The 26,853-nt window shown below is 48.4% G+C and overlaps 1 protein-coding gene across 1 annotated transcript in view; it reads right to left on the bottom strand.

The window, feature by feature from the left end:
* Positions 1-26,853, bottom strand: part of EVC2 (EvC ciliary complex subunit 2) — a 223,451-nt gene that overhangs the window by 16,776 nt on the left and 179,822 nt on the right. The window contains exons 18-20 of the mRNA XM_075346882.1: positions 19,634-19,824; positions 8,691-8,778; positions 3,577-3,773 (exon numbers count right to left, since the gene is read on the bottom strand). Of these exons, the coding sequence (XP_075202997.1) occupies positions 3,577-3,773; positions 8,691-8,778; positions 19,634-19,824 (476 nt within the window). The remainder of the gene's footprint in view (positions 1-3,576; positions 3,774-8,690; positions 8,779-19,633; positions 19,825-26,853) is intronic.

Below are 26,853 nucleotides of genomic sequence, written 5' to 3'. Positions count from 1 at the left end.
AATAAACAATGGAAGTCAATGTAAGAAAAACATCACAAAGGCGTTTAAAAAATGGCATCATATCTAGAGTTCACTGTGATTACACCGAGCGCTGGAGTCTGACGCTCCTTATTCATTTAGGCCTGTTTCACAAGTCAGTGATTCTGGTACGTATGTGCTAGTTTTTATACGTACCAGAATCACGGACATACGCAGACCCATTACAATCATTAAGTCTGCTCACACATCAGTGATTTTTCACTGACTGGGTCTCCGAGCGGCATACACGCGTGTCCGTGATTGCTGCACAGAGACATGTCCATTTTTTTCTGGCATCACTGATGTCCCACGGACCACACTATGGTGTGATCCGTGAAACACGTACCAGAAAAACACAGACATTGAAAATAAAAAGCTTTTTTAAGTCACTTGCTGTGTTCGGCAGCTGCTCTCTGCTGCTTCCTTGCCGCCTCATTATGACAGGCATATTCAGTTATGCAGCCACAGCGAACCCGGAAGTAGCTGCAGAGGTGAGAGACACAGCGTCCGGATGCTGCATTGCAGGACTCTTCAGCACCATGGACAGCAGGAGCGGGGACAGGTGAGTTTATCTCCATGTGCATTCATGGATGACTGATAACATATCACGGATTGCACATGGACAACCCACGTGTGCCATGAGTCAGGCACACGGAGGGACATATGCGTTTTTAGCACGTCAGTGAAAAACGTATGTGTTTTTCACTGACGTGTGAAACAGGCCTATAGATTGTACATCTCTTTGTGGATCAGGAGCACTGTACAAGTGGAGTACACCTCTGTGTGCACCTTGCCACACATCAAATTCTGTCCAAATTGCTTTTTTTTTCCTCAATTTTTTGTGTTGTTCCAATACTCACAAAGGACACAAACGTGTATAACAAAACGTGTATAATTGCAATAATTTTCTGGCAGAAATACTTCATTTTCTGGAGCAATTTCAAGGGGGCCAACACTTTTGCCCATGACTTTATATAGATAGATACATTTTTCTACATTTGGAATCCCCAGAGTATTAATATTTCATATTATTTATCTCTTTACATGAACATCTTATTTCTCCATACAAATTACTGAAAGTGTGGTGAAATGGTTAAAAAACTGTAAATCTACCATTGTTTTTATGGCCTCCATTGTTTATTAAAAATCACCTAGCACCATCACTTTCTAGGTTAGTATGAATGCCGTGATACCTAATTAATTTAACTAGTGAAAAGAGGTGCACAAATTTGTAAAACAAATTTACAAACCCAACCCGAAACTTTATTTTTTCCATCAATGAAGCTGTGTGAGGGTTCATTTTTTTTTTTGCATACATAAACACTTTTTGGGAAGAGGTGTGGTAATCAAAAATCATAAATGCATCAGTTTCAATTTTTTTTTTTTACTTGTTAAATAATATTACATTTCATAGATCGGCCTACTTTGTATATTGTTTATTATTGTTGTCTGTTGTTTTTCTTTTTTTTATGTCTTTACGTTTAAGGGGGTGTATAGAAGGGAGTTAAAAAATGTAAGTTTTTTTTTTAATAATATTTTTATTTTAATTTGTTTTCTTGTCCTCATAGCACACTCATACTCCAGTCACCTGGACTTCACACACAGCAGTTGGGACCATCAGAAAGCCTCCAGCTGCCATGGCTAACAACTGATGGGACAGAAGGGGTGTTCACCTGAATGGACCTTTTGGCTAGAGCCTACATTTTAAAAGCTGCTGTCTGAGATTGACAGCAGCTTTTAAAGGGAATCTGTCAGCAGGTTTTTCCTATGTACGCTGAGGACAGAATACTGTGAGAGTTTAAAAACAAAAAACAACTGTGCTTCTCTTATCGGTGTGTGTGTGTGCAATTGTTTACGTAAACTAAAGGATATATTACCCTGTGATTACCATTACAGGACTAGAAACTCATGAGCATGGCAATCTGGCACACCTCCTGCTGTGATTGACACCTCACAGTCAATGCACAATCTCTATTTAGAGCCTGGTGTGGCTGGGACAGCTCTCCCACCTCAGCGAAACTCAAATCCTTTAATGTTTCAGAATGGCTGCACCCAGTAATCTATGTGATACACTGTTTGATTCCTAATCTGCTTGCCTAGATTATGTTGCTGTCAGATGAGGTAGTAAAAACCTGTTGACAGATTCCCTTTAAGGAATGAAACATATGGTTGCTGCTGAATAACACAGCTGGCATCTGCTTGGAATGGGGCAGCCCCAGCTCCTGAGCCTGCTCCATACACCCCCACCTGATATAGGATGTACTAGGAAAGGAGTAAATAAAAATAATGCCAGAATCGTTGTTTTCTGCAACTTTGCCTCCTCCAAACAGATGGAATAAAAAAAAACCCTTTAAAAATACATTTATTACAAACTAATGAAATTTATAAAGTAACTAGATGTAGTACTCAGCGTTGCCCGGGATAGTAACTAAGTGTCTCTCTATCTCCCACTCACCCTCTCTGTCTCCCTCTTTGTCTGTGCCTCCTTCCTTCTCGCTGTCTGTCTCCTTCCTTCTCTCTGTCTGTCTGTCTCCTTCCTTCTCTGTCTGTCTGTCTCCTTCCTTCTCTGTCTGTCTCCTTCCTTCTCTGTCTGTCTGTCTCCTTCCTTCTCTGTCTGTCTGTCTCCTTCCTTCTTGTCTGTCTCCTTCCTTCTTGTCTGTCTCCTTCCTTCTTGTCTGTCTCCTTACTTCTTGTCTGTCTCCTTCCTTCTGTCTGTCTCCTTCCTTCTTGTCTCTCTCTTTCCTTCTTGTCTCTCTCCTTCCTTCTCTGTCTCTCTCCTTCCTTCTCTGTCTCTCTCCTTCCTTCTCTGTCTCTCTCCTTCCTTCTCTATCTCTCTCCTTCCTTCTCTGTCTCTCTCCTTCCTTCTCTGTCTCTCTCCTTCCTTCTCTGTCTCTCTCCTTCCTTCTCTGTCTCTCTCCTTCCTTCTCTGTCTCTCTCCTTCCTTCTCTGTCTGTCTCCTTCCTTCTCTGTCTTTGTGTCTGTCTCTAGCCTTCTCTCTGTCTCTCTCTCTATCCATTTGTCTCTCTCTATCCATCTGTCTCTCTATCCATCTGTCTCTCTATCCATCTGTCTCTCTATCCATCTGTCTCTCTATCCATCTGTCTCTCTATCCATCTGTCTCCATCTGTCTCTCTTTTTGTCTGTCTCTCTGTGTCTGCCTCTCACTATCTGTCTGTTTCTCTGTCTCCATCTCTCCACCAAAATCATATTAAATTCTTCCCAACAAAGAATTTTTTTTTCATTTTCCATCAAATGGTGACACCAAAAAAATCAACTATTCCTGCACAAAACAAGTCCTAGAAATGAGCAGAAAGCCAAAGAATATGTTAGTTCAGACCAACACGATTGGCAGAAAGCAGCAGATTGATTGAGGGTCGTCCCATGAGGTCTCTGATCGGTAAAAGGGTGATTCAAAGTTAATGTCTAGAGGAAAGAACAAACGTACAATTATCAGGTCTCGTTAGGACTCAGGAGGACCACTGACATGGATAGATTTTTTTTGCCTTTTACACAATATAATGCAATTGGATTTTGCTGGCAGGAGCGGCATGCGCTTACCTCTTCCTCCAGCTGTCAGCTCCATCCTCATTGTTGTCAGTCTCAGTAACACTGTCTGAATATTTATAACCCGCTGAATATAGAAGAGACGCGATTTCACTCTCGGGGCTGGAGGGAAGCAATAGACTGAGGACTCGCTGCAGCATCCCCTCTGGTATCATGGATCGTTTAGTCAGATAGGCTGCCAATCGGATGTCCTGGGGAAGAATTAATGGCACGGTGTCAAGCCGCTGATGTCAAACAGAATTAACCATAATTTCTTTGTCAGGGAGACGGCAACAAATAACATGGAAAATAAATATACGGATAAACGCTCGTGTTCGCTGCCGTAGGATACATAGGAAGTAATGTCATCTAAGAAGTGAAATATTAATCTGACAAGGTAATATTCTGTTATTTCAGATAGAAAAGCGTGAAAGAATCTCAGAAGAATAACATATTCCAACTGCACCGCTAACAAAGAATATTAGCAGATGCTTTCTCTTAAAGGGGATCTGTCACCATAGAAAAGCTGTGCAATCTATGGGCTGCATATTGTAGAGCGGGAGGAGCCGAGAAGATTGATATATAGGTTTCTGGGACAAGGGTCAGTATAATTGTGCAGCTTACTCACTGAAATCCTTGCTCCTTCCGGGCTTAGGAGTCCAGGTCACTAATTAGGACCGCCCCCTGGACTCCTAAGCCCAGAAGGAGCAGAACATTTAGTGAATAAAATACAAGCTATACTGAACCTTTCCTAAGACATCTATATATCAATCTGCTCAGTTTTTCTTGACCAATAACATGCAGTTGGCAAATTGCACAATTAAGTTAACAGTTTCCCGTTAATATTATTCTAACAGTATGTGTTTACAGCAAACAAACACAATCTGAACCTGTAATGTTTTGTAAACCACTTGTAAATCCCTTCTATTCTCCCCTCTCCCACTTTAGGGAAGATATAGAAGAGTACTCTATTGTATCCGAGTATACATCAGTGATATACATAGATGTGCATGGGAGCTGTACACTAATGAACTACTGCAACCATTTAAAATGCTGTTCACATTATGTTTTCACTCTACATTTAGTATGTAAACCTGGAAAGCTCCGAGCGCACACAATAAATCTACAGTAAAAATGAATAGTTTTTTTTAACACTACAACATCCATCAATGGTATCGGGTTAACAGAGGTTAATAACTCCTTAATAACTTTTCACAATGTATTCCTTAAACACGCCATTATTATTGTAGCCTATATGGCATTCAGTGCATGCCGAAAAGAGGCAACCTCCACCCTTAGGGCTCATTCAGACGACTGTTCCGTTTGTCCTGGTCAGTTCCTTTATTTTTGCGAACCTACTGACAGGACCATCTTTTCAATGTGTCTTGTGTAGGATCGGATGGCACACACAAGCACTTCAATGTGCCATCAGTTCGGAACCCCCCCCCCCAAAAAAAATGGTGTCCGTATGTCCGTTCTGTTATTATGGAACATGTCCTATTCTGTTCCGTAATAACGGACCGTGACACAATACAAGTCAAAGGGTCCGCAGTGCTTCCATGTGGCATCCGTCTATTGGTTCCCCTGCAGTCTATGTTCCACCCCCCCCCCCCGCCAACTGCGGGAATGATGTGCGCTGCCGTCAGGAGGTTAGCTAAGTTCATTACCTGCGGTGATGAAGTCCGCTGTACTCGTGAACTCAGCGCTCGTCACTGACTTCTATGTCCACTGCAATATCACCCGAAGTCTAGCAAGCGGCCTGAGACTGTGACCAGCGGTGACGTCACGAGCTCATGTGACAAGGCGGCGGCCATGGAACTCATTGACAAGCGCTGACGCCACGGGTTTCGCAGTGTTCATCACCGCAGGTAATGTTAACCTCCTGAAGTCAGCGCTGGTCATGCCCTGCAGTGACCTGGCCTGACCTATTGATGTTAGCTCAGGTCACTGCACGGCTCTCCCAGCCAATGGGGAACGTTATGTTCTTCATTGACTGGGACAGTGAGAATAAATCATCATGGGACCCCCTTACTGGATTACACCGGACCCAGATTTGTTTTTTCTTTTCAATAAATTGGTGAAAGAGGCAATGTGTTGGAAATGTTTTTTCAAATAAAAATTTGTTTGTTGTCTTTTTTTTTTTATTACTGAGTAGGTTAGTGATGTCGGGTATCTGACAGACGCCGTGACATCACTAATGCCAGTGCTTGATGCCATGTGACATTACACAGCTGATATCAACCCCAAATATTACCCCGTTTGCCACCGCACCAAGGCAACGGGATGAGCTGGGGCAAAGTGCCAGGATTGGCGCATCTAATGGATGCGTCACTTCTGAGGCGGCTGCAGCCACTATTTTTAGGTTGGGGAGGGTCCAATAACTGTGGACCTCCCTTTTTTGAGAATACCACAGCTGTCCGCTTTAGCTTGGCTGGTGATCCAATTTCGGGGTGGCACCACATTTTTTGTTTTAAATTATTTATATAATTTAATATTAAATAACAGCGTGGTGTGTCCTCTGTTTTGGATTACCAGTCAAGATTAGCTGGCTACAAAAAATAGAGAGGACCCCAAGTTTTTTTTAAATTATTTATTTTTTGGCTAAGTACAAGGCTAAATACCTTTTATGCCACATGAAAGCAGGGGTGGGGAACCTTTTTCCTTTTTACTGCCAGGGGCCATTTGCAAATTTCTGCCAACCTTCGGGGGCCGCACAAAATTATCAATGTGAAAATGAACCGGCTATATTTGGTCAAACAATTAATTAACTCACCCCCATTGTGGTGGTTGGAGCTGCTACTGTTCGGTGCGGCTGTGATGTTCAGCGATACTTATGCTGCTTCTCACAACTGCTTTTCCAGGTTTGTCATGGTCTAGAGTGCAGTCAACTCTTTGTGATAATGAGATTGGTAGACCATATACATCACACAACAGACGCAGGGACTGGTGTATATAAATCACAGGAGACATATACATGACTAAAGGGGCTGTTGGCATTTACATCACATAAGAGACGCTGGGATTGCTGTATATAAATCACATAGGAGACGCTGGAACTGCTGTATATACATCACATAGGAGACACTGGGACTGCTGTATATACATCACATAGGAGACGCTGAAACTGCTGTATATACATCACAGGTGATAATCTACATCACAGGAGACACTGGGGCACATACATCACATGCCCCTCCTGTGATGAATGTGCTTCCAGCCCCTCCTGTGATGTACCTGCGCCCAACCCCTTCTGTGAGGTATATGCTCTCAGCCCCTCCTGTGAGGTATATGCTCCCATATGCTCCCAGCCCCTCCTGTGATATATATGCCCCCAGCCCCTCCTGTGATATATATGCTCCAGCCCCTCCTGTAATATAAATGCCCACAGCCTCTCCTGTGATATGTATGGCCCTAGCATCTCCAATGTGATGTATGTGCCCCAGGGTGTGATATATATGCCCCCAGCGTCATACACATCACAGGAAACGCTGGGGGCATATACATGAATGGAGGGGTTGGGGAACACATATTACTGGGTCACTGGGAGGCATAAGCATTGGAAGGCTGCAGAGAGCACAGGTGGGCACAGAAATCTCTAGGGGGGCACAGACATCATTAGGAGGCACAGACATTACTGGGGGGGGGCACACACATCACTAGGAGGGCACAGCCAGTACTGGGCAGCCACAGGCATCACTGGAGGGCACAGACAGTACTGGGCAGCCTCAGGCATCACTAGGGGGGCACAGGCATCACTAGGGGGGCACAGACCTCATTAGGGGGGCAAAGACATCACTGGGGGGGGCACAGGCATCACTAGGAGGAGACTGGGGGGCACGGACAGCACTTGCAAAGCACAGACATCACTAAGAGGTACACAGCACTGGGGGTGGTACACAGTATTGAAGGGAACACAACACTGGGAGTGATACACATCACTGGGGGCTGTACAAAGCACTGGAGGGTGCACGTTGCACCGGAGAAGGGGGGCAGAGCGGACACAGTGCTGGAAAGCGGGCGGCACACGGCGCTGAAAAGCGAGAGGCACACGGCGCTGGAAAGCGAGAGGCACACGGCGCTGGAAAGCGGGAGGCACACGGAGCTGGAAAGCGGGAGGCACACGGCGCTGGAAAGCGGGAGGCACACGGTGCTGGAAAGCGGGAGGCACACGGCGCTGGAAAGCGGGAGGCACACGGCGCTGGAAAGCGGGAGGCATACGTCACTGGAAAGCGGGAGGCACACGGCGCTGGAATGCGGGAGGCACACGGCGCTGACTTCTCAGAGGATGATGCCGCGGTGATGACAAGAAGAGACGATGCAAGGCCAATGCGCAACTCATGGCACGAGCCTCTGAGAAGTCCGAAACAAAAAGACATCCCTGAAAATAGCGCTATGCGCAGACGCTGACTCTGACGAGAACTTAGTGATCAGTTTGTGAAGAGTTATACTACTGAGCCAGGAAAGGAGAAAGGCCAGGCAAGCTTATAGGGGCGGAATAATAATGCAAGACCCGACCCACATAGTCCCGCCTCAATGCACACACCACTCAAACAATCAGCGCATTCGTGGAACTTGGATTACACATTTTTCGGCAACCAAGCGTCCAATCTCTCAACTAAAGGTTTGATTGGATTCAGTATGTTAGCGCCAATTTGGCACTGGCATTACTTTATATATGAAATTCCTGCTGGTTGGTTCCCTTTAAAGAATACACCATGAAAAGCTAGTATAGACATACATGTTAAAGTAAATCTAATATTTGACTCTGGGTGACGGATTTCATTCGGACACGTCTGTTGAAGCCTCTGTGGAAACTATTATTTTGTAAGGCGTTTTATATCCTGTATGTGCTGCATACTGCTCCCAAAAGGTGGGGGTCTCATAACCCGGCAGTTTTACAAAATGATAATTATATTTAAACACATCAGCAGCAGTTTCCCAATGTATAGGTTAATCTGTCAGCGGGGAATTGCTCCCCCATATGACAGCAGCATGATGCAGGGGCATCTGAATATCAAAGGAGGACCTAATGTATACTATAGTAAATATGAGGTGTAATGCTAGTGTGGTACCCCCCACCACATCCCTAAATAGATCATATAATATACATATTGTGATTATAAGAGTACCTGGTTATGTAGCCTCAGCATCGAGTCCATTTGAGCCTTTTCCTCTTGGTGTTCCCCTTGGGCATACTCCATTTCTTCCCTATGAAGTCTAAAAAAGTTGATATTGGTTCATGGATTTTGTAAAGTAGTTTACAGAAATGAACATATGAAGGGAATTTTGTTTACTTACCGTAAATTCCTTTTCTTCTAGCTCCAATTGGGAGACCCAGACAGTGGGGTGTATAGCTACTGCCTCTGGAGGCCGCACAAAGAACTACACTTAAAAGTGTAAGGCCCCTCCCCTTCTGGCTATACACCCTCCCGTAGGAGTACGGATTCCTCAGTTTTAGTACCAAAGCAAGAAGGAGGAAAGCCAATAACAGTTTCAAAAACAAATTCAATCCGATAACAAGATCGGAGAACTTAAGAAACAACATGAACAACATGTGCACCCGAAAAACGAAACCCTAAGAACAAATAGGGCGGGTGCTGGGTCTCCCAATTGGAGCTAGAAGAAAAGGAATTTACGGTAAGTAAACAAAATTCCCTTCTTCTTTTTCGCTCCTAATTGGGAGACCCAGACAGTGGGACGTCCAAAAGCAGTCCCTGGGTGGGTAAAAAGATACCACATGAACGGGCTGTCAGACAGCCCTTTCCTACAGGTGGGCCACCGCCGCCTGAAGGACCTGTCTACCTAGGCTGGCATCTGCCGAAGCGTAGGTATGCACTTGATAGTGTTTGGTAAACGTGTGCAGACTCGACCAGGTAGCCGCCTGGCACACTTGCTGGGCCGTAGCCTGATGCCGCAATGCCCAGGACGCACCCACGGCTCTGGTAGAATGGGCCTTCAGTCCAGATGGAATCGGAAGCCCAGCAGAACGGTATGTGTGAAGAATTGGTTCCTTGATCCACCGCGCCAGGGTGGATTTGGAAGCTTGCGATCCCTTATGCTGACCAGCGACTAGGACAAAGAGCGCATCAGAACGGCGTAGAGACGCCGTGCGAGAAATGTAAATCCTGAGTGCTCTCACCAGGTCCAACAGATGTAAACCCTTTTCAAATTGGTGAACTGGATGCGGACACAAAGATGGCAAAGTGATATCCTGATTAAGATGAAAGGAAGAAACCACCTTGGGAGAAAACTCTGGAATTGGACGCAGTACTACCTTGTCTTGGTGAAACACCAGGAAGGGAGATTTGCAAGATAACGCCGCTAGCTCGGACACTCTTCGAAGAGACGTGACCGCCACAAGAAAAACTACTTTTTGTGAAAGCCGAGAAAGGGAAACCTCTTTCAAAGGCTCGAAAGGCGGCTTCTGGAGAGCAATGAGAACCTTGTTCAGATCCCAGGGTTCCAATGGCCGTCTGTAAGGAGGAACGATATGAGAAACTCCTTGGAGAAACGTGCGTACTTTAGAAAGCCGTGCCAAGCGCTTCTGAAAGAATACGGATAGCGCGGAGACTTGACCCTTAAGAGAGCTAAGCGACAAACCTTTTTCCAACCCAGACTGCAGGAAGGAAAGAAAAATTGGCAATGCAAATGGCCAGGGAGAAAACCCTTGAGCCAAGCACCAAGCTAAGAATATCTTCCACGTCCTGTGATAGATCTTAGCTGAGGATGGTTTTCTAGCCTGTCTCATTGTGGCAACAACTTCATGAGATAAACCTGAGGCCGCTAGGATCCAGGACTCAATGGCCACACAGTCAGGTTCAGGGCCGCAGAATTCAGATGGAAAAACGGCCCTTGAGACAGCAAATCTGGACGGTCTGGTAGTGCCCACGGTTGGCCTACCGTGAGATGCCACAGATCCGGGTACCACGACCTTCTTGGCCAGTCTGGAGCGACGAGAATGGCTCGATGGCAGTCGGACCTGATTTTCCGGAGAACTCTGGGTAACAATGCTAGAGGTGGGAACACATAGGGGAGTCGGAATTGCGACCAATCCTGAACCAAGGCGTCTGCCGCCAGCGCTCGGTGATCGTGAGACCGTGCCATGAAAACTGGGACCTTGTTGTTGTGCCGTGACGCCATCAGATCGACGTCCGGCGTCCCCCAGCGGCAACAGATCTGCTGAAACACGTCCGGGTGAAGGGACCATTCTCCTGCGTCCATGCCCTGGCGACTGAAAAAGTCTGCTTCCCAGTTTTCCACGCCTGGGATGTGAACTGCGGATATGGTGGACGCTCTGCTTTCCACCCACGTCAAAATCCGCCGGACTTCCTGAAAGGCTTGGCGACTGCGTGTTCCCCCTTGGTGGTTGATGTACGCCACCGCCGTGGAATTGTCCGACTGAATCCGAATCTGCTTGCCTTCCAGCCATTGTTGGAAGGCTCGCAGAGCAAGATAGATTGCTCTGATTTCCAGAACATTGATCTGCAGAGTGGACTCTTCCTGAGTCCACGTCCCCTGAGCCCTGTGGTGGAGAAACACCGCTCCCCACCCTGATAGGCTCGCATCCGTCGTGACCACTGCCCAGGACGGGGGAAGGAACGACTTTCCCTGTGACAATGAGGTGGGGAGAAGCCACCAACGCAGAGAGTCCTTGGCAGTCTGAGAGAGGGAGACAGTCCTGTCGAGGGACGTCGATTTCCCATCCCATTGGCGTAGAATGTCCCATTGTAGAGGGCGCAGATGAAACTGCGCGAACGGGACCGCCTCCATTGCTGCTACCATCTTCCCTAGGAAATGCATGAGGCGCCTCAGTGAGTGCGACTGGCTCTGAAGGAGAGATTGTACTCCTGTCCGTAGCGAACACTGCTTGTCCAGTGGAAGCTTCACTATCGCTGAGAGAGTATGAAACTCCATGCCAAGATAAGTCAGAGATTGGGTCGGGGTGAGATGAGACTTTGGAAAGTTGATAATCCACCCGAAACTCTGGAGAGTGTCTAGTGCCACCTTCAGACTGTGTTGGCATGCCTCTTGAGAGGGTGCCTTTATAAGCAGGTCGTCTAGATACGGGATGACCGAGTGACCCTGCGAGTGCAGAACAGCTACTACTGCTGCCATGACTTTGGTGAAGACCCGGGGGGCTGTTGCCAGACCGAAAGGTAACGCTACGAACTGCAGGTGTTCGTCGTGTATGACGAAGCGTAGGAAACGCTGATGCTCTGGCGCAATCGGCACGTGGAGATACGCATCTTTGATATCTATTGATGCTAGAAAATCTCCTTGAGACATTGAGGCTATGACGGAGCGTAGGGATTCCATCCGGAACCTCCTGACTTTTACGTGTCTGTTGAGCAACTTTAGATCCAGGACGGGTCGATACGATCCGTCCTTTTTTGGGACCACAAACAGATTGGAGTAAAAACCGTGACCTTGTTCCTGCAGAGGGACGGAGGTCACCACTCCTTCCGCCTTTAGAGCGGCCACCGCCTGCAACAGAGCATCGGCTCGGTCTGGTGGTGGAGAAGTTCTGAAGAAACGAGTTGGCGGACGAGAACTGAACTCTATCCTGTACCCGTGAGACAGAATATCCCTCACCCAACGGTCTTTGACGCGTGACAGCCAAATGTCGCCAAAGTGGGAAAGCCTCCCACCGACCGAGGGTGTGGGAATCGGAGACTGCAAGTCAGGAGGACGCCGTTTTGGCAACGGTTCCTCCGGCTGTCCTTTTTGGGCGTGACTGAGACCTCCAAGAATCTGAGCGTCTCTGGTCTTTTTGAGTCTTTTTTGACGAGGCGAATTGGGACCTGCCCGGTCCTCGAAAGGACCGATAACCAGACTGACCCTTCCTCTGTTGGGGTTTGTTTTGTCTGTGTTGCGGTAAGGATGAGTCCTTACCCTTGGAGTGTTTGATGATTTCATCCAAACGCTCTCCAAACAATCGGTCACGAGAAAAAGGCAAATTGGTTAAGCACTTCTTGGAATGAGAATCTGCTTTCCAATGTCTCAACCACAGGGCCCTACGCAAAACAACGGAGTTGGCTGACGCCACTGCCGTGCGGCTTGTAGCGTCAAGAACAGCATTAATTGCGTACGACGCGAATGCCGCCATTTGCGAGGTCAATGGTGCTACCTGCGGGGCAAATGCACGTGTGACTGAGTCGACTTGCACAAGCCCGGCTGAGATAGCTTGGAGTGCCCATACGGCAGCAAAAGATGGCGCTAACGACGCTCCAATCGCTTCATAGATGGATTTCAGCCAGAGCTCCATCTGCCTGTCAGTGGCATCTTTAAGTGCCGCTCCATCTTCAACTGCAACCAAAGATCTAGCTGCAAGCCTGGAAATTGGAGGATCCACTTTTGGACACTGGGTCCAACCCTTGACCACCTCAGGGGGAAAAGGATAGCGTGTATCTTTAAGCCGTTTAGAAAAACGCCTTTCCGGATAAGCGTGGGGTTTCTGGATTGCGTCTCTAAAGTCAGCGTGGTCCAGAAAAGTGCTTAATGTACGCTTAGGATATCTGAGATGGATTCTCTCGTGCTGCGAAGCTGACTCCTCTACAAGAGGAGCTGGTGGGGAAATATTTAACATCTTATTGATGGACGCTACAAGATCATTAACTATGGCGTCACCATCTGGTGTATCTAGATTGAGAGCGGTCCCAGGATCAGAATCTTGATCAGTTACGTCCGCCTCATCACCCATAGATTCATCTCGCTGGGATCCTGACCATTGAGATGAATGTGAAGGTCCCTCATAGCGAGCCCGCTTAGGCTGCCCGGGGCCATCGTCCGAGTCAGAGTCTTCACCCTGAGGTGTATGTGCCCGTCCCGGAGCTTGGAGGTAATTCAGCTGAGGGGGACCAGGGGGCAATGATTGCACAGTGTCCGTGGCCTGAAGTACAGGCCTAGCTCGCAATGTGTCAAGAATTTGTGACATAGTGAGAGACATTCTGTCAGCAAAAGCTGCAAACTCAGTTCCTGTCACCTGGACAGCATTCACAGGTGGTACACCCTGGGTCACGTCCAGCAGAGGTCCCGACTGTGCAAGCGCCGCAGGGGCCGAGCACTGCACACAATGGGGGTCAGTGGAGCCTGCCGGTAGAAAAGTCCCACATGCGGTGCAGGAAGCATATAATGTCTGTGCCTTGGCACCCTTGCGTTTTATGGACGACATGCTGTTGGCTCTCTGCAATGTGAGAGAGTCTATAGCCAAAAGGGCGACCAGCGCTATGCAGTACAAAGTATTTGCAGGAACAAAATACTAATAATACTACTGGCACAAGAGGGGTGAGCCCTGAGGGCTGCTTACCGCCCGCTGAATAGCGGGTAAGAGGCGCAGAATTCCTTGTCTGGGTCTCCCCGGCTCCCCTCTGCAGCTCAGCGTGTCAGCAGGAATGGCTGCCGGCGTCTGTGGAGAGGGGCGGTCCGTGGGAGTTCCTAAACAAAAGTGCGGGAAACAGTGTCCCCTCTGTGCCTACTGTGAGGGCTGGAGTATGTAAAAACGACTCCAGCCCTCAGCGCTGATGCACTGACCAGCGTCCCGCCCCTCTCCTGACTGGCAGGTCTGGGGGCGGGAACGAACGGAGGCAGGCCGCAAAAGCCGGGGACTCGAGTTATCAGCGCGGCCGCCGTAAAAGCGCGGCCCGCGCTGAAGTCCCCGGCGCACCACAAGTGCCAGCCGCGCCGCAGTCCCAGCGGCCGGCGCGACCGTGTCCCAATAGTGTGCCTGCTTCAGCGAAGCTGAATGAGGCCATGGCACAAGCGCCGCAGCGCTGATGTCCCCCGGCGCACTACAACACCCAGCATGCTGCGGTGTGAGCGCCAAATGCACGGGGACACAGAGTACCTTGAGGAAGCAGGGCCATGTCCCTGATGTACTCCGCTCCATCCAGCATCTTCTCCAGGGGCTGTAGATGGAGCACGGTCTCAGTGCCTGGAGACCAGTAAATCCCACTTCACCCAGAGCCCTGTAAAAAGGGATGGGGAAGGAATCAGCATGTGGGCTCCTGCCGCCGTACCCGCAATGGGTACCTCAACCTTACAAACACCTCCGACATACAGTGGGGTGAGAAGGGAGCATGCTGGGAGCCCTGTATGGGCCCTCTTTTCTTCCATCCGACATAGTCAGCAGCTGCTGCTGACTAAAAACAATGGAGCTATGCGTGCGTGTCTGACCTCCTTCGCACAAAGCTAAAACTGAGGAATCCGTACTCCTACGGGAGGGTGTATAGCCAGAAGGGGAGGGGCCTTACACTTTTAAGTGTAGTTCTTTGTGCGGCCTCCAGAGGCAGTAGCTATACACCCCACTGTCTGGGTCTCCCAATTAGGAGCGAAAAAGAAATTAGCATGCTGACCTGCTCAAAGCTTAAAGGGTTATTCCCATCTCCAAGATCCTATCCCAATATATTCCAATCTAGTCGGTGTAATAATAATAATATAAGCAAATAGCTCCAATTAGAAATGTAGTAGAGTGGAGTGATTGTTTTGAAGCTTTTATTGGGTACATCTTACATTAAATTTTGGATCCCATTTATCCTGTGCTCTATGCTGAGCACTCACATTGATGTTTTCATCTAAAACTCGGCATGACAGACTTCAGATGACATCCCTTAGGGATCCATTCACTATAAAGAGGCAGTAGAGTTATTCTGGATTCATCTAGTCTTTGTTCAGCATTGTCTTTTTCAGAAATGCACAAAACTGTGGTTGACCGCACTTTTATGCACCACTGAAATGATGGGCACCGCTGAATCATTGGACAGATTGAGTCCAAGGGGACTCCATCTGCGTCATTACAGGGAATCTTCCTTCAGTGGTTCCATCTGAATCACGTATTTTGGAGATTAACAGAAAAACCAAATGTAAGTGCTCAACGTAGAGCGCAGGATAAATATGGGCCGAGCCTTCCTCTTTGGGAGGAAGAATGAATAAATAAATAATTGGTTTTGCACTGTCTGAGCGCTATAACTTTTTTATGTTTCTGCAGGTGGAGCTGTATAAGGGCTTTTTTTGAAGGACAAGATGACATTTTCAGAGTTACCATTTTTATTTTCATACAACTTTTTTTATTGTCTTTTAGTCTACTTTTTTTGCGGTATGATGAAAAACCATCGTTTTTTGCCACTTTTCGTTTCGATGGTCACTGATGGGGTTAACTGGTTTGACAGTGTTATAGAGAGGATCATTCTGAATGTGGCGATACCAGATATGTGTACTTTTTTGTTTTTACATAAATATATATACAGTATATAATAATGGTATAATATTTTTTTCATTTTATTGGTTCTTTATTTCAGGATTTTTCTTTTTATTTTAACAATTTCTTTAATTACCGTATTTTTTTTATCTTTTCGCTTAGTCCCAGGAGGGGACATCAGTTTTTCCCTGCTCTGATCGCTGATCCAATGCTCAGTAATGCTTTTACACTGCAAGGAATCTGATCACTGACTGGCACACAGGCAAGAGCCTCATGACTTCTCAAGGCAGTACCTCACAGGCCCCCGTACCTGGGTGACCCCGAGGCCATTTTTATGGCAAAGGTCACCATGAAAGCCATAGGCAAAACGTGCTCGCAATCACATTGTGCCGATCAGGGAACTATTGACAGCAGCATCAGAGGGGCTAGCAGCAATCGTGGGCGTTACAGCAGGGTATCAGATATGATACATAGCGGACACCCGCTCTTGCCGTCGCAACCATTTTGCCATACATGTACGATGGTTAGGAGGAACACAACTCCTGTGGCGCTGTACATGTACGGTGGACGTCGAGACGGGGTTAGTAACCTCCAACAATAGATAGGGTCAGACTCAGTTCATTGGGACAATGAGTTTTCCTAAAACAACAACAAAAAAATGCTCTAGTGGCCAGCTTAACAATTGCAAACTAGCTAATTTTTTTATTATTTTTTAATGAAGGCTGTGATCTGGAAAAAAAAATCATTGCCAGCGTTTAAAAAAAAATAAAAAAATAATTTAACACAAAATCCTAATTTAAAGGAGTTGTCCGACATTAGCTTAACAAAAATTTTTGAATTTATCTGTGCTGTATTGTCATATAAATCACACCTACATTGTTATTTTTTGTTTTCTAACTTTTGTTCCTCTTGAATTATCCCTTTATTCTCTGCAGCTTCTTGTTTACATTCAGATCCAGCAAACTGACCACTTCCTGTGCAAAACCTCAGTCAGAGCTGTCACCACCCACCCCAGTGTCCAGCCCCACCCCAGTGTCCAGCCTCACCCCAGTGTCCAGCCTCGCCCTCTGCCCGCCCCCTGGTATCACTACAGCATTGCAAATAACAGCCCCACATCGGGCTCTGCACCGCACACGCACACATATGGCTCTGCACCGCACACGTATGCTCTGCACCGCACACATATGGCTCTGTACCACACACATATAGCTCTGTACCGCACACGCACACATATGGCTCTGTACCGCACACGCACACATATGGCTCTGCACCGCACACGCACACATATGGCTCTGTACCGCACACGCACACATATGGCTCTGCACCGCACGTGCACACATATGGCTCTGCACCACACACATATGGCTCTGTACCGCACACGCACACATATGGCTCTGTACCGCACACGCACACATATGGCTCTGCACCGCACACGCACACATATGGCTCTGCACCGCACACGCACACATATGGCTCTGCACACGCACACGCACACATATGGCTCTGCACACGCACACATATGGCTCTGCACATGCACACATATGGCTCTGCACCCCCCCCCCATAGGGAACTCATGTAGGGAGTACATACTCACCCCTCCTCGGTCCCCGCCGCTCCTGTACGTTCGCCAGCTGTCTGTGCTCTGGACATATCAGCACAGTAGTGACGTCACCGCTGTGCTGAAGAGAGCACAGACAGCGGGAGGGACAGTGATGAGAAGCGCTGCGCTGCTTCTCATCAGCACTTTCAAATGTACCGGCATCTGTGATCTGTGATGCCGGTACATTTGAATGTGTGATCCTGGGCAGGGGGCCCGGTGCTGGCGCTGACACCACGGCAGCTGCCGCCAGGCCCCGCCCCCAGGTCACGGACCCCACAGCAGTGCAGGGGGAGGTTACTGGAGAGTAAAAGAGGTGCGGGGGAATGTGTGGGAAGGTGCAGGGAAGGGGGCGGGGACTCCTCGCACTGTACAGCCCAGCAGGGAGGCGACATGCTGTTCCACATTTGCATGTCAACATGGCCCTGCCCATGTTGACATGAAATGACCGGAAGCAGCAAAATCGCGGCAGGAGCGGTCACATGACCGCTCTGAGCCGGGGGAGAGGGGCTGACAGCAGGGCAGGTAAGTGCTCTCTATCTACTTACCTGCCCCAATGTAGCCCAATAGGGTAATAATAAAAAAAAGTCAAAGAAGCCGGATAACCCCTTTAAATAATATCTATTTTACATTGATCCTTTTAATAGGAGAAGGCTTTCTTGTTTTCAACTTAAGCGGGCTTTACACACAGCGACATCGCTAGCGATGTCGCTGGTGAAAGCACCTGCCCCCTTCGGTTGTGCGTCACGGGCAAATCGCTGCCTGTGGCGCATAACATCCCTTACACCCGTCACACATAATTACCTGCCTAGCGACGTCACTGTGGCCGGCGAACCGCCTCCTTTCTAAGGGTGCGGTTTGTTCGGCGACACAGCGGCGTCACTAAGCGGCCACCCAATAGAAGCGGAGGGGCGGAGATGAGCGGGCGTTACATCCCGCCCATCTCCTTCCTTCCTCATTGAGAGCGGCCGCAGGTACGGTGAGGTTCCTCATTCCTGCGGTGTCACACATAGCGATGTGTGCTGCCGCAGGAACGACGAACAACCTGCGTCCTCAACAGCAACGATAAATTGGGATAGGAACGACGCGTCAACGATCAGGTAAGTAATTTTGATCGTTAACGGTCGTTCCTGCGTTTCACACGCAACAACGTAACTAATGAGGCCAGATGTACGTCACGAATTCTGTGACCCCAACGACATCTCGTTAGCGATATCGTTGCGTGTAAAGCCCGCTTTACTGATGTCAATAAGGGCAACGGTTGGGAGTGGCTGCAATCAGCTGTAATATGCAACAAAATTGGACAATTCCTCTGCAGCGCCACCACAGGTCAAATGAAGCATTACACTGTTCCCTTTAAAATCACCAATCCTTGTAATAAAACTCAGACATGCAGGGTTCCCCAGAGCAGTGAGAAGGATTTTAATGGCTCTTTTTGTAAGCTGGAACATTTAGACTAAAATGAACCTGTCCGCTCCTGTATGCACCCAAAACCATGAGCAGTTCTGGATGCATATTGATAATCACTGCCTAACCGTCCCTGTATACACTAGTATAGATAAAGAGAGCTTTAGAAAAAGTATTTCTAAAGATCCCATATTGATATGCTAGTGAGCGCAGGGACTAGTCGCAAGGGTGTTAGTTCCCTTGGCTAGTCGGCCTCTTAGCGTGTAAGCACACCCCTGTGGGTGTACTAACATGCTAATGAATGCGCAGCGACAGAGGATGATCTCACTCACCTCTCTGCTGAACTCCGACTCAGTGCGCATGATCCCGGAATTCCGGTCATGTACACTATGAAGCTGGGTGTATGTGTCCCGGCTTCAAACTGGTGTAGTGCACATAACTGGAAGTCCGGGGACTTCTGATCCTGTGCACTGAGCCGAAATCCAGCGTGGGACGTGGTGACAGCAGAGAGCGGTGAGCGCAACTATGCCTCTGACGCTGCACATTCATTAGCATATTAGCACGACCACGGGGGCATGCTTACATGCTAACGTGGCCGACTAGCCAAGGGAACTAACGCCTTTGCGACTAGTCCCTTAGTTCATTAGCTTATCATATGGGATCTTTAGAAATACTTTTTCTAAAGATCCCTTTATCTATGCTATTAAAAACAAGGATGGTTAGGCAGGAATTAGCAATATGCACCCAGAACTGCTCGTGGTTCTGGATGCATACAGGACCTGAAAGGCTCTCTTTAAATGTGAAAAAAATAAAGGATATTTTATAACTCTTACCATTATTCTTACATATTTCCATAACCTGGCGATGTGGCTTACCTTTCTCTACAAATATTTATTAAGTATTTCCTCCGGTTGAGGGCCTTACGGAGAGTCGCTGACACAGGCAAGTCCTCTCCGTCACCGGTAATATCAACAGTAACATGCGGCGGACCTTCCTCCTGAATCCTGCTGACTAATGGCTCATTTCTGCTCCACGTTTCCATGTTCTTGTCCAGTTCCCTTATTTCCTATGTAAATGATTAAAATAAAAGAATTTATGTATTGCGCACATTTGGGAGTACGGCCGCCCCTTGGGCTGTGAACCTTATATATTCAGGCGGATGTGAAACACTTAAGGGGGCTTTACACGCTGCGACATCGCTAATGCGGAGTCGTTGGGGTCACGGAATTGGTGACGCACATCCGGCTGCATTAGCGATGTTGCTGCGTGTGACACCGATGAGCGACTTTGCATCGTTGCAAAAACGTGCAAAATCGCTCATCGGTGACATGGAGGTCCATTCTCGATTATCGTTACTGCAGCAGTAACGATGTAGTTCGTCGCTCCTGCGGCAGCACACATCGCTATGTGTGACGCCGCAGGAACGAGGAAGCTCTCCTTACCTGCCTCCCGGCCGCTATGAGGAAGGAAGGAGGTGGGCGGGATGTTCCGGCCACTCATCTCCGCCCCTCCCCTTCTATTGGGCGGCCGCTCAGTGACGTCGCTGTGACGCCGCACGGACCGCCCCCTTAGAAAGGAGGCGGTTCGCCGGTCACAGCGACGTCGCCGGGCAGGTAAGTATGTGTGACGGGTCTGCGCGATGTTGTGCGGCACTGGCAGCGATTTGCCCGTATCGCACAACAGATGGGGGTGGGTACCCACGCTAGTGATATCGGGACCGATATCGCAGCGTGTAAAGTAGCCTTTAGGCCTATGTCCTGCTCTGCCCCGATTTTTTTTGAGTTGTGTTGGCACACAGCGAAGTTCGAAATTAAAGTTAGGGACCATCCTGATTGGGTGCACTTTGTCGCGGTGGGATGGCTTTTATGCTTTTTTGATCAAAACAATGTTAACTAAGTACCCCATGTTATTTAGAAGTGTCACTACAGTGTGCCTACGCATTATGTGGCCTAGTTATCAAAGCTTTTATGCCACAAAAGTGATGTAAATGCTTTTTAAGGTCATAACAATTTTGCAAAACACAGGATCGCACAAAAATTTTGCGACTTTTGGCATTTTCAACAGCCACAAAAACAAACAGTTGAACACATAAAATAGACCTTAAAAAGGCAGACATGAAAATAAGAATAAAGTACTAATGAAAAATATCAAAATCTAGACAAGAAAAAGGCACACATGCAATAATGAATCAGGTCCTATATGGGAGAGGTTTTTTGTACATGGTGCGGTAGAACATATTGAAGATGCAAAAAAAAAAAGCGCGCCATCTGATAGAACGCATTATCCAACATAATATATCATGGTTAGCTCTGTGTATGTCTTTTTCCAAAGAAATGTTGGCTATCCCTAGCAAAGTACAGTTTATTAGGGACTTTAAGGTATGGATTGTTATGGAATGGTAGGATTGGGTTGCGGGTCTGTCTTTCTCTTATGGGCCTAACTTTCTCTGTTGCCCTCCATCCATCCAGGTTTTGGGCTAATTAATTACTGAGTTTAGAATTCTTCAGTTTGTGCTTTAGTTGGAGGATAACTAACAAGGGCTCCAGGAGACTCTGTAGCTGAGGACTGCTAGTTGCCAATGGGTCATAATCATGTGAGACAACAAACAACCTCTTTTGTTTCTTTTTCAGGTGGTCGTGGTCAGAATTGTGCTTGGCACCCCAAGGTGCCCGCCACTCATCAAATGCTCCTGATTCATTAAAGGCTGCTTTACATGCAACGACATCGCTAACGCGATGTCGTTGGGGGTCACGTAATTCGTGATGCACATCTGGCCTTGTTAGCGAAGTTGTTGCGTGTGAAACGCACGAACGACCGTTACCGAGCAATTTTACTTACCTTATCGTTGATCGTTAACACGCTGTCCATTTCCCAAATATCGTTGCTGTAGCAGGACGCAGGTTGTTCACCGTTCCTGCGGTAGCACACATCGCTATGTGTGACACTGCAGGAACGAGGAACAACCTCATACCTCCGGCCGGCCGCAATGAGGAAGGAAGGAGGTGGGCGGAATGTTATGTCCCGCTCATCTCCGCCCCTCCGCTTCTATTGGGCGGGCGCTTAGTGACGTCGCTGTGACGTCGAACGAACCACCCCCTTAGAAAGGAGGCGGTTGACCGGCAACAGCGACGTCACTAGGCAGGTAAGTAGTGTGACGGGTGTTAGCGATGTTGTGCGCCACGGGCAGCGATTTGTCCGTGACGCACAACAGACGGGGGCGGGTACGCTCGCTAGCGATAATGATAGCGATATCGCTGTGCGTAAAGCGGCCTTAAGAGTAGACATGGGCGAGCCCGCAGATGTTTGGGTTCGGCCGAACTTAAAAACAAAAGTCTGGTTAAGCCTGCAGCTATCTGCTTTATCTGTGCTGGGTATCATTTTTTCCAATTATTTATTTGTTTTTACACTCAACTTCGGGGACCTAGACAGCTACTGTGAGGGCAGCCAATCACAGACACCGACACAGAGGGTGGAGGCGCAATCTGACTGTAACCAATCACAGACACTGTCACAGAAGGTAGGCAGGGGAAGCAGTGAATATTCATAAGATTTAAAGAAGTTGTCCAGTTACCAAAACTGATTTTTTTTTTTTCTGATAAATCTTGCCAATATGTGCCCCTCAACACATCTATTATGTTTTTTCAGCAAAATTACCTTTTATTGTGCACTAGCAGCACACGGTCATTGCTGGCTCCAGCTCTGATGGGGTTAATCTCTCCTCTGACTTCCTGTGTTCAGTTCCTACAAGTCCCAGAATTCTTTGTGGCTCTAGGGCGGTGTCTAGCTTATCTAACACACCCATTGTGTCTAATACACCCACTCTGCTCCCACCCAAACCCTCCTCCCTGCCTCTTCCTAGTGGATGCACTGAGATCTATCACACAGAGACAGCAGCAGCTCTACACAGCCAGGGGAAGAAAGTGTGTGTGCGCGTATATACAGTGTGTGTGTGTATGTACAGTGTGTGCGCGTATATACAGTGTGTGCGTGTATATACAGTGTGTGCGCGTATATACAGTGTGTGTGTATATACAGTGTGTGTGTGAGTGTGTATGTGTATGTCATACTCACCTGTCTGCAGGGTCCCGGTGCCATGCCTGCTTCCAGCCCCTGTCTCGGTCCCGCCGCTTCGGCTGTGTGCAGTCTCCCCGGGGCACGCACGAAGCTTGCAGGACCTGGCGGTGGAGCACCTGATGCAGTCACCTGACGCATCAGCTGATCGATTCTCGTGGTCTCGCCGGCTTTTTCGCGCCCGGCCGGCTATCAGCTGATCCTGCCGTCAGGAGACTTCATCAGCTGATTACCGGCCGCTCCTGCAGTGATGGGCCAGGATCAGACTCCCCTGCAGGAGCTGCCGGTAATCAGCACAGACGTGAGTATTTATTTATTTATTATTTTTTTTGCACTGATGCTTCAGCTGATTGTATAATCGGCTTTTATACAATCAGCTGATGTGTGATGTGATTCACGTAGTTTAACCTGACACATCATCTGATCGCTTTGCCTTCCAGCAAACCGATCAGATGATATTGGATCCGGATTGGACGGCGCGGGACCCTAACCCAGGATTACTGCGGAGGGGGGGTTCTTTATTTCAATAAAGATGGAGTCACTAATTGTGTTGTGTTTTATTTCTAATAAAAATATTTTTCTGTGTTGTGTTTTTTTTTTTATCATTACTAGAAATTCATGGTGGCCATGTCTAATATTGGCGTGACACCATGAATTTCGGGCTTAGGGCTAGCTGATAATATACAGCTAGCCCTAACTCCATTATTACCCAGCTAGCCACCCGGCATCAGGGCAGCTGGAAGAGTTGGATACAGCGCCAGAAGATGGCGCTTCTATGAAAGCGCCATTTTCCGGGGTGGCTGCGGACTGCAATTCGCAGTGGGGGTGCCCAGAAAGCTTGGGCACCCTTCACTGTGGATTCCAATCCCCAGCTGCCTAGTTGTACCCGGCTGGACACTAAAATTAGGCGACGCTTACGTCATTTTTTTTTTAAAATTATTTCATGAAATTCATGAAATAATTAAAAAAAAAAAAGGGCTTCTCTATATTTTTGGTTCCCAGCCGGGTACAAATAGGTAGCTGGGGGTTAGGGGCAGCCCGTACCTGCCTGCTGTACCCGGCTAGCATACAAAAATATGGCGAAGCCCATGTCATTTTTTTTTTTCTTTTTGGGTAAAAAACTGCATACAGTCCTGGATGGAGGATGCTGAGCCTTGTAGTTCTGCAGCTGCTGTCTGCTCTCCTGCATACACTAGTGAATGAAGGATGCTGAGCCTTGTAGTTCTGCAGCTGCTGTCTGCTCTCCTGCATACAATGAACATTTTGAATAAGGAAATGACATCAGACCTTTTTTATTTTTTTCATCAACAATCTTTAATGGCATTGTGCACTGATTAAAAACGCAGTGAGCAAAAACGCAGCAAAAAAGGCACCAAATCGCGGCAAAAACGTGACATGCAGCACCGCAGGTGACAGAGCAGAGCAAGTTGGTGACATGCTCTGCTCCGACACATAGTGTGCTGCATGTCACTGTATCCACTCTGGGACTTCTGCTGCATTGTTCCAACTGTATACACTCTCACCTGAACAAGTCTCAGAGTGGGGCAGTTAGTGACATGTATCATCCGGTCACCTGCACAACAAGTCCCAGAGTGGTGAAAGATAGTGACATGCAGCACACTATGTGTCAGAGCAGAGCATGTCACTGTCTCCACTCTGGGACTTGTTGTGCAGGTGACCGGATGATACATGTCACTAACTGCCCCACTCTGTGATTTCTGCTGCATAGTACCAACTCTATACACTCTCACCTGCACAACAAGTCCCATAGTGGAGACAGTTAGTGACATGTAGCATCCGGTCACCTGCACAACAAGTGCCAGAGTGGAGAAAGATAGTGACATGCAGCACACTATGTGTCAGAGCAGAGCATGTCACTGTCTCCACTCCACTGACCTCACAGCCCGTACACGCTGCGATGGATGCAGGGGGACACAGAACAAGTAATCGGCCGACACTGGAGTCATCTGATTACTTGGGATGAATTGAGCAGTAAAATGCTCTGGTGCTCGATGGGCGAAGCCCATGCCGATTTTTTTTTTTTTAAAAATTCATTAAAGATAAAAAAACAAAAAAAATCACATTGTTTGTGGGCTCCCGCTGCATTTTCTATTGCTAAGGGTAACCAAAGCAGCTACTGGCTGCTAGCCCCCGCTGCTTGGTGTTACTTTCACTGGCAATAGAAATGCAGGGAAGCATTTTTTTTTTTATAAAGGTTTTTCCCTGAAAACGTTTTTAAGAAAATGACGTGGGCTTCGCCATATTTTTGTATGCTAGCCAGGTACAGCAGGCAGCTACGGGCTGCCCCCAACCCCCAGCTGCCTAGTTGTACCCGGCTGAGAACCAAAAATATAGAGAAGCCGTTTTTTTTTCATGAATTTCATGAAATAATTAAAAAAAAAAAAATGATGTGGGCTTCACCAAATTTTTGAGTCCAGCCAGGTACAACTAGGCAGCTGGGGATTGGAATCCACAGTGCAGGGTGCCCAAACTTTCTGGGCACCCCACTGCGAATTGCAGTCCACAGCTGCCCCAGGAAATGGCGCTTTCATAGAAGCGCCATCTTCAGGCGCTGTATCCAACTCTTCCAGTGGCCCTGGTGGCAGGTGGCACGCTGGGTAATAAGGGGTTAATACCAGCTATGTTTTACCAGCTGGTATAAAGCCCGAGATTCTTAATGTCAGGCCAAGTTTAACCTGGCCATTAAGAATCTCCAACAAAGGGTTTAAAAAAAAAAAAAAAAAGACATCACACAGAGAAAAATACTTTATTAGAAATACATACACAGACACAGTAGGGACTCCATGTTTATTACTCCCTCTCACCCCTCCACGATGGAGAGATTTCTGTACTGACCATGCCAGGAGAGAGCGAGGAAAAGAGAGCGAGCGGGGGGGAGAAGAGAGCGAGCGGGGGGGGAGAAGAGCGAGCGGGGGGAGAGAAGAGAGCGAGCGGGGGGGGAGAAGAGAGCGAGCGGGGGAGAAGAGAGCGAGCGGGGGAGAAGAGAGAGAGAGGGGGGTGAAGAGAGAGAGGGGGGAGAAGAGAGAGAGGGGGGAGAAGAGAGAGAGGGGGGGAGACGAGAGAGAGGGGGGGAGACGAGAGAGAGGGGGGGAGAAGAGAGAGAGGGGGGGGAGAAGAGAGAGGGGGGAGAAGAGAGAGAGGGGGGAAGAGAGAGAGAGGGGGGAAGAGAGAGAGGGGGGGAGACGAGAGAGAGGGGGGAGAAGAGAGAGAGGGGGGGAGAAGAGAGAGAGAAGAGAGCGAGGGGGGAGAAGAGAGAGAGGGGGGAGAAGAGAGAGAGGGGGGGAGACGAGAGAGAGGGGGGAGAAGAGAGAGAGGGGGGGAGAAGAGAGAGAGAAGAGAGCGAGGGGGGAGAAGAGAGAGAGGGGGGGAGAAGAGAGAGAGGGGGGGAGACGAGAGAGAGGGGGGGAGAAGAGAGAGGGGGGAAAAAGAGAGAGAGAGGGGGGAGAAGAGAGAGGGGGAGGGGAGAAGAGAGAGAGGGGGGGGGAAGAGAGAGAGGGGGAGAAGAGAGAGAGGGGGGAGAAGAGAGAGAGGGGGGGAGAAGAGAGAGAGGGGGGGGAGAAGAGAGCGAGGGGGGGAAAAGAGAGAGAAGAGAGCGAGGGGGGAGAAGAGAGAGAGGGGGGAGAAGAGAGAGAGGGGGGAGACGAGAGAGAGGGGGGGAGAAGAGAGAGAGGGGGGGGAGAAGAGAGAGAGGGGGGAGAAGAGAGCGAGCGGGGGGAGAAGAGAGCGAGCGGGGGGGGGAGAAGAGAGCGAGCGAGGGGGGGAGAAGAGAGCGAGGGGGGGAGAAGAGAGAGAGGGGGGAGAAGAGAGAGGGGGGGGAGAAGAGAGAGGGGGGGGAGAAGAGAGAGAGGGGGGAGAAGAGAGAGAGGGGGGGAAAGAGAGAGAGGGGGGGAGAAGAGAGGGAGAGGGGGGGAGAAGAGAGGGAGAGGGGGGGAGAAGAGAGGGAGCGGGGGGGAGAAGAGAGCGAGCGGGGGGGAGAAGAGAGGGAGGGGGGAGGGAGAGGGAG

Source organism: Anomaloglossus baeobatrachus, chromosome 1 (assembly GCF_048569485.1).
Source record: "Anomaloglossus baeobatrachus isolate aAnoBae1 chromosome 1, aAnoBae1.hap1, whole genome shotgun sequence".
Classification (NCBI taxonomy): Eukaryota; Metazoa; Chordata; class Amphibia; order Anura; family Aromobatidae; genus Anomaloglossus; species Anomaloglossus baeobatrachus.
The sequence above is the reverse complement of the archived record's forward strand: the minus strand, read 5'-3'. Positions and strand labels throughout refer to the sequence as shown.